General features: G+C 46.0%; 1 protein-coding gene across 3 annotated transcripts; it reads left to right on the top strand.

The window, feature by feature from the left end:
- The first annotated feature begins 232 nt into the window (after positions 1–232).
- On the top strand, positions 233–6,028 carry eva1ba (eva-1 homolog Ba (C. elegans)). Of its 3 annotated transcripts, XM_088997707.1 has the most exons (5): positions 237–390; positions 1,732–2,009; positions 3,365–3,472; positions 3,613–3,699; positions 4,500–6,028. In XM_088997707.1, exons 4-5 carry the CDS (start codon positions 3,633–3,635, stop codon positions 4,874–4,876), a joined length of 444 nt encoding a protein of 147 aa, XP_088853833.1. In that variant the 5' UTR covers positions 237–390; positions 1,732–2,009; positions 3,365–3,472; positions 3,613–3,632; the 3' UTR covers positions 4,877–6,028. The 3 variants fall into 3 exon arrangements, with proteins under 3 accessions (XP_088853834.1, XP_088853833.1, XP_088853836.1); XM_088997708.1 differs by lacking the exon at positions 1,732–2,009 and having other exon boundaries at positions 233–390; XM_088997710.1 differs by lacking the exons at positions 237–390; positions 1,732–2,009 and adding an exon at positions 2,086–2,448.
- Positions 6,029–7,465: the final 1,437 nt, after the last annotated feature.

Raw genomic sequence — 7,465 nt, 5'->3', positions numbered from 1 at the left:
CGCGACTGGAACTGGCGGCTCTCTTTTTGTTGTCATGGCAACCAATGGCAATATACCCGCCATTTTTCAGAATTCTGACTTTTGTGACGTTCGTGGAGATCGAGTTAGAACTCTACAAAGTGAGAATTCCTACTTTAATCTCAAAATTAGTACTCTGAGACTAAAGTGAGCCTCTTGCTGAGCTTCTTTTTTTTCTTGAGTGTCCCTAATCGTCTTCCGTACGGACGTTCTTTTCTGGCAACAAATATGGTCGAAGAGGAAAGCGTTGTTGACGTTTCAAGGAAACAGTTTTGGAGCCTTGGCCTTGGCAATGAAGATGATGCTGGAGACGGCGAGCCGGGGCCTTCTTCCACACACCATTTTCGTTGGGGTTTTTTTTCCCCCCAGAAGGTGAATTAACACTTAAAAAACAAACAAACTCACAATGCTTCCCGTCACTCTGGATTGTTGTGGCTGATTGGCGCTTGTTAAAGCCAATTGAGCTCAATTTAGCTTAGCTTAGTTTAGCTTTTCGCCTCGGTTTTTGCTTAGCTTTTTGCTTTGCTTTTCTTGTAGCTTTCTGCTTAGCTAATAGATAGCAAATAGCTAACAAATAAATAAACATCGAAGCAAATAAATCAAATAATGCATGCTTGTATGCTATATGTATTGCAATTTATTTTGGACAGCCGCCCCCATTTCAAGCGCATATAACTCCAGACCCATATCACTTAGGAATGAACTCCTTTTTTTGATGACAGAAGAGAGTGTAAGGTTTTGAAATGGATTCAGCCAGTCTGAGCACCAAAGCAGACGCGTCGATGAGCTCAGCGCCGGTGTTGGATTCCCATTTTTGGTTTTTCCTGCCCCGACTTTGAGATTGGAGCTTCTCCAAGCAGGCTCCGGGCAGGCAGGCCCCAAGCAGACCCCAAGCAGACCCCATTTGGTCTCCAGAATCAGAATCATCTTTATTGCCAAGTATGTAGAACACACAAGGAATTTGTTTCCGGTAGAACACGCTGCACTAGTATCGTCGTCCAAAAAAACTGCTAAGTGGCATTTTGGCTACTGTTGAAAGAGTTCAAAAAGTTAATGGCTTGGGGGAAGAAGTTGTTTAAATATCTGCTGGATTTGGTGCGCATGGATTGGTATTTTGTAGAAAATGATGATTTAAGGGGACCTGGGAACGGATTATTCTCATTTTAATGGTTTCTTATGGGAAATAAATGTTTGGCAGACAAACTTTTGGCCTTACACACACTTTCGAGGAACCAATTAAGTTCGTAAATTGAGGTGTCACTGTATTACATTGTATTTTGTATAGGCACCCTCATTTCAAGCTCAGATAACTCCAGACCCATATAATTTGGGCATGAACTATTATTTTTACTGATGAAAGAAGAGTGTAAGGTTCCTAACGCTGTGTTGAATGTTGATGTTGTCCTAAAAGTCAATATTGTGCGGGTCCTGCAATTGGAGTGACAATGACAAAAACCCTGGCACTGGAGTGAGTGCGCTCATTTTTGTCAGTCAGAGAAAGAGTTAATGGCAGGCAACCTTTGTCGCCATCTTTTGGGGCCTTGTCAATCGGCGCGCGTCTTTCATGGCCGCTGCTCTTTGCTCCATCCAAGTGGGTCGCTGCTTGTTTGTTTTTTGTCGCATAGAAGCAGCAAATATCCCGCGGCGGAGCCGTCCACACCCCCACGCTTGACCATTTTAGGCCCTTCCTGGTTTTTTTTCCCCCTTTTGCAGGAGTAACGTCGGCTGGGGGGGGGCGCGGCGGCTCGGGATGGGGGGTTTTCTCGGACGTCTTTTCCTGCTCAGCCGCCACCGGAGCCAAGAAAGGGGAGGAGAGACAACTGTGCAACTCTTGGGAGTCCGCCTCCAACTCGCACAGGAAGTTGCCAGTCCGCCGGCAGACTTTTCAGGTCGGGGGAGGACGTCTTGTTTGCGATGCTTTCTACCCGCTTTGGCGAGGGAAGGAGGCGCCGGTGCGGCCTTTTCTGGAGCGTTTGACCGGGACGTCGTCGGTGAGTCGTCTAACCCCCTTAACCGTCGCCCCCCCACCCCCTTTTGCACTTTGACTGAGGGATCCAAAAGAGCTGAGCGCAATCGGCGCTGTCAAAACAAGCGCTTGGCTTCAACGCCGAACAAAAGGTGCTTTAGCGACGCGACCCCGCCTCAATGTCTGCTCAGCGCAAAATTGCTGCGGTGAGCACGCCTGCAGGGCGTTTAGGGGGGGGGGGGGGGCGTTGACGTTCGGAGCGAGCCCGCCACTTTCTCTCGGGCGGCTGCAGGCAAAGCGCCTGGCGCTGGCCGACTCGCCGCTCGGAATGCAAACAAAGCGGCAAAAAGTCAAAAACGGGAGGGACGCTTTTGCAGTGCGGCTGGCGACGTGCTTCGTTCGGAGAGCTGAGAGTGTAGCTGGGAAGAAACCATTTTTTCAAGGATTTTGGGAAGAAAAGGAAGGTGAGAAATGGGGTTTTTGAAGTCGTTGGCATCAGATCAAGGCTTTTTAAGGATTGCTGTTTTGAGGGCGTAGGTACGATTCCTGACGAGTCAATGATGGCTGAAGTGAATGGAAGGAGAGATGGCAAGCACGATTTGACCACAACTGTTGGGACAGGAAGAATTGTTGGATTTAGTTCTGAGGTTCAAGATTGGAGAGGGATGATGGAGATCAAAAGAAGAGAAGAGTTGAGAGGCTGTAGGAAGGCTGCCGGGGGGGACAGAGGAGCCAAGATGCGGCTGGATTTTGGTGACTCCTTCACAAAAGAATAGGAGACAATTGCAAGCGTAGCATAACATGCTAATCACACGTGATGCTACACCCCATGAGACGTACACCAGGTTTCTCACTTGAGCTATCTAGCTGGCTAGCTAGCTAGCTATTTACTATCTATTCTCTATCTAACTAGCTAGCTTGCTATCAGTCATCTATTAGCTAGCTAGCCAACGTTCTATCCATTTGAGTTATTCTGGGTTGAGTGAACGCTGGCGCATGTGGCTGCCACTGCTCACCTGCAGATAAACTGATCCTGTGACTGTAAAATGACCTTGAGAGTTTTGAAAGGCTGGCTAGCTAGCTAATTCTGTCTATTTGCTATCTAACTACCTAGCTGGCTACCTAGCTAGCTATCTAACTAGCTAGCTGGTTATCTATTTGCTATCTATTCACTATCTAACTAGCTAGCTTGCTACCTAGCTAGTTATTTATATGCTATCTATTTGCTATCTTACGAGCTAGCTGGCTACCTAGCTAGTCATCTATTTGCTATCTATTCGCTATCTAGCTAGCTATCTGTTAGTTATCTATTATCCGCGGTTTGCAACGCGGACGCTTCCATGACCTGATCCAACGCGCGTGTGTTTGCTTTGGCGTCAGGTTGGCCCAATGACGTCCGCCACCTGAGGACCAAACATCAGCTGACGCCAAAAAAACAACAACTGGGACGACGGCCGCCATGAGCCGCCGCTGAAAAGCCGCCTGGAGGTAAGACTTTGCTTTGAGCTCTTTGCCAGATGTGGGCCAAATCCCACCCAAACGGTCCAAGATGGCAAATTTGGCAAGGATCTCGTGGGAAGCTTCCTTGTCGCCGATCCCTCAAGACACTCGCGCGTGATCTGTTCCAGCGTTGAAAGAAGGAGGCGACATGGACGTGAAGAAGAAGGAAATGGAGCTCCTGAGCAACAGCATCGCCGCTTATGCGCACATCAAGGGTGAGCGAGTCCGTCCGAGCGCCTTTCAAAACTCTCAAGGACGGGATCATGTTCCTTTACCTTTTGTAGCGGCGTTAATGTTGTTAGCTTCTTTGGACTCTTTCTTGTGGGGCTGAGCTTCCGCGCATCTACTTTGGAAAATGACACGCAAATGCACCACCTTATAATGCTCGGGAAGCGGGCTTCCGATTGGCTGCCGTGCAGAGTAAGCAAATTGACAAACGAACCGAAATTTCCAAACCAAACGAAGATTTCAAAATCGGAATCATTGATTCCGATTTTGAAATCTTTGTTGAAACGTTTGCTTTATTGAAAAAAAGCAAATGTTTCCTTTGACGACAATCTTTCGTTGTTTGTTTTCTTGAAAAAGTTGTCGGCCACCCGGGCGGAGACGTTTTGTAAGTTGTACGCCCCGGGCGTCAGGGCAGGTGTTATTTCAGACACTGACATTAGTAAAAGCTGTTTTTTCTCAATTTGAATAGCACGGCCTCGGACGTCCCAAGCACCAACATCCACAAACCAACAGAACATTGGTTGTCTTTCCATGAAGCGATAGCTTTGTAAGCCGGCCAATGACCTCTCGAGGTGTCCTAACTTATGTCCCGCGAAGGAGTTGACCAAGTCCTAAATCAGTCCAAGGCCAGGTCTACGCCCCGGGCAGACGTTATTTCAGACACTGTCGAACGCCTGAAAAGTGGTCAAAATGGCCGCCCCAAAGTCTCGAGTCAAGCTAACGTTGTCGCCGAGCCGCCGTTTTCCAAAGAGTGATTTTGAAGGTGGTTTTCCCGCCGTGTCCGCAGCCAACCCGGAGAGCTTCGCCCTCTACTTTGTAGTCGGCGTCTGCTTCGGCCTGGTCCTTACGCTCTGCCTGCTGGTCGTGCGCATCTCCTGCAGGCCCGACGGCCATCGAGCCGCCTCGGCGCCCCTCGCCAAAATGGCGCCCGAGCGGGAAAGCGACAACGAGGAAGACGACGACGGCGGCGGCGATGGCGACCGGGTGCCGGCGGTCCAGTTGCCGCTCGTCGTCACCGCCGACGTGGACGTCTTCACGTCGGGCGAGGAGCTGGCGAGGGCGCGGCGGCTGGAGGAACGCGAGCGCATCATCCGCCAAATCTGGAGGAACGGACAGCCGGACCTCCCGGGGAGCGGGACCCTCGGGAGAGTCCACTACTGCTGACGGACCCCCATTGGATTTATTAGACTCGCGGTGGAGAAATGGTGGACAGGAAAGGAAAGAAAGAAGTAGAAAAACAAAACTCGCGGCTGCCGTCTTGAAGGCGACAACAACAAAATAATATGACAACAAAAAGACAGCCATTTAATCTCAAGCACTTTTCTGCGCCCTCTTTGTCATATGAAGCTCTTCTAGATAGCTGGCTAGCTAGGAGCTATATATTAGCCAGCTTTCTATCTATTTGCGTTACTTCCAGGTTGAGTGAACGCTGGCGCGTGTGGCTGCCGCTGCTCACCCACCGAAAAACAGATCCTGTTACTGTAAAGTGACCTTGAGAGTTTTGCGCTTACAAATGAAATGGATTATTATTAAAAAGAGGAGAGGATCAAAGCATCCTTTTCACCAGTGGATCAGGGACGTCACGGTGAAATATGCACGTCTGCTACAAGCTAAAACTGTAGACGCAAACGCCAAGCTGTCGCTAGCGTCCGTTGACCAAAAGAGATTGTCTCCCATCTCCTGCCGCGTGTAAATCCGCTTCAATTCCAAGCAGCGGCGCATTTCCCAACGCCAACATGTGGCTTTGCCCCCCGATTGGGCTTGGCATGAAGCGGAAATGAAAGCATTCCACTCAAATCAATTGCAGATGTCGACTCGAGGGGGTCGGACGCGTTGATTTGTCAACGCAGGTGTCGTCTTTCCTCAAGGGGGGCCTTCTTTGGAATGGAAAAAGAAAATGTCGGGCCTTCGCGGGAGAGAAACATGCTTGAGAAAAGGAAGTAACCTCATCTGGCAGCATGGCTCCAACCGACCTTGATTTTTTTTTTCCTTTGAAATGTCTCAGACGTCCCCCGGCGGTTTTCTCCCGTCACAAGACGACTTGTGCTCAAAGCGGCGCCACTTCACTTTCATAGCCACCAACCATCGGTGAAATGGATGACGTTTCAGCAGAGGAAATGCGCCTCTCGCTTAAAAATAGAACTTTTGTTCCCTGGGCAGTTGGAGAGATGGGAGGCTGTTTGCCAGATGTCTTCATACGCCAGCCGTAACACATTTCAGGACATTAAAAAATGCCTTACTATACATGGTTGGGTTTTTTTTCGGCTAAAAAAAAACGCCTTACTCTCATGGTCGTTTTTTTCCGCTAAAAATGCCTTACGATACTTGGTCGTTTTTTTTTCAGCTAAAAAGGCCTTACTATACATGGTCGTTTTTTTTGGGTAAAAACGCCTTACTATACATAGTCATTTTTTTCTGATAAAAACGCCTTACTATACATGGTCATTTTTTTCAGCTAAAAACGCCTTACTATACATGGTCGTTTTTTTCGGGTAAAAATGCCTTACTATACATGGTCGTTTTTTTTAATAAAAACGCCTTACTATACATTGTCGTTTTTTTTTAATAAAAACGCCTTACTATACATGGTCGTTTTTTTTTAATAAAAACGCCTTACTATACATGGTCATTTTTTTCAGCTAAAAACGCCTTACTATACATGGTCGTTTTTTTCGGGTAAAAATGCCTTACTATACATGGTCGTTTTTTTTTAATAAAAACGCCTTACTATACATGGTCGTTTTTTTTTAATAAAAACGCCTTACTATACATTGTCGTTTTTTTTTTTAATAAAAACGCCTTACTATACATGGTCGTTTTTTTTTAATAAAAACGCCTTACTATACATGGTCATTTTTTTCAGCTAAAAACGCCTTACTATACATGGTCGTTTTTTTCGGGTAAAAATGCCTTACTATACATGGTCGTTTTTTTTTAATAAAAACGCCTTACTATACATGGTCGTTTTTTTTTTAATAAAAACGCCTTACTATACATTGTCGTTTTTTTTTAAATAAAAACGCCTTACTATACATGGTCGTTTTTTGGCGCTAAAAACGCCTTACTATACATGGTCGTTTTTTGGCGCTAAAAACGCCTTACTATACATGGTCGTTTTTTGGCGCTAAAAACGCCTTACGATACTTGGTCGTTTTTTTTTTCAGCTAAAAAGGCCTTACTATACATGGTCGTTTTTTTGGGTAAAAACGCCTTACTATACATAGTCATTTTTTTCTGATAAAAACGCCTTACTATACATGGTCGTTTTTTGGCGCTAAAAACACCTTACTATACATGGTCGTTTTTTTTTTATAAAAACGCCTTACTATACATGGTCGTTTTTTTGGATAAAAACGCCTTACTATACATGGTCGTTTTTTTCGGGTAAAAACGCCTTACTATACATGGTCGTTTTTTGGCGCTAAAAACGCCTTACTATACATGGTCGTTTTTTTTGGATAAAAACGCCTTACTATACATGGTCGTTTTTTGGCGCTAAAAACGCCTTACTATACATGGTCGTTTTTTTTTATAAAAACGCCTTACTATACATGGTCGTTTTTTGGCGCTAAAAACGCCTTACTATTCATGGTCGTTTTTTTTGGATAAAAACGCCTTACTATACATGGTCGTTTCTTCAGCTAAAAACACCTTACTATACATGGTTGTTTTTTCAGGTAAAAACGCCTTACTATACATGGTCGTTTTTTTTTTAATAAAAACGCCTTACTATACATGGTCGTTTTTTGGCGC

Source organism: Hippocampus bargibanti, linkage group LG06 (genome assembly GCF_051943395.1).
Source record: "Hippocampus bargibanti isolate YZ-2025 linkage group LG06, ASM5194339v1, whole genome shotgun sequence".
NCBI lineage: Eukaryota > Metazoa > Chordata > Actinopteri > Syngnathiformes > Syngnathidae > Hippocampus > Hippocampus bargibanti.
Note: the sequence above shows the minus strand (reverse complement) of the source record. Positions and strands in the feature narration are given on the sequence as shown.

Bases quoted from the DNA above. Each gene is read 5' to 3' on its own strand.
- eva1ba (XM_088997708.1), top strand. From the start codon at position 3,633: ATGGACGTGAAGAAGAAGGAAATGGAGCTCCTGAGCAACAGCATCGCC. The intron at 3,700-4,499 runs GTGAGCGAGTCC...CCGTGTCCGCAG, and splicing joins CGCTTATGCGCACATCAAGG to CCAACCCGGAGAGCTTCGCC.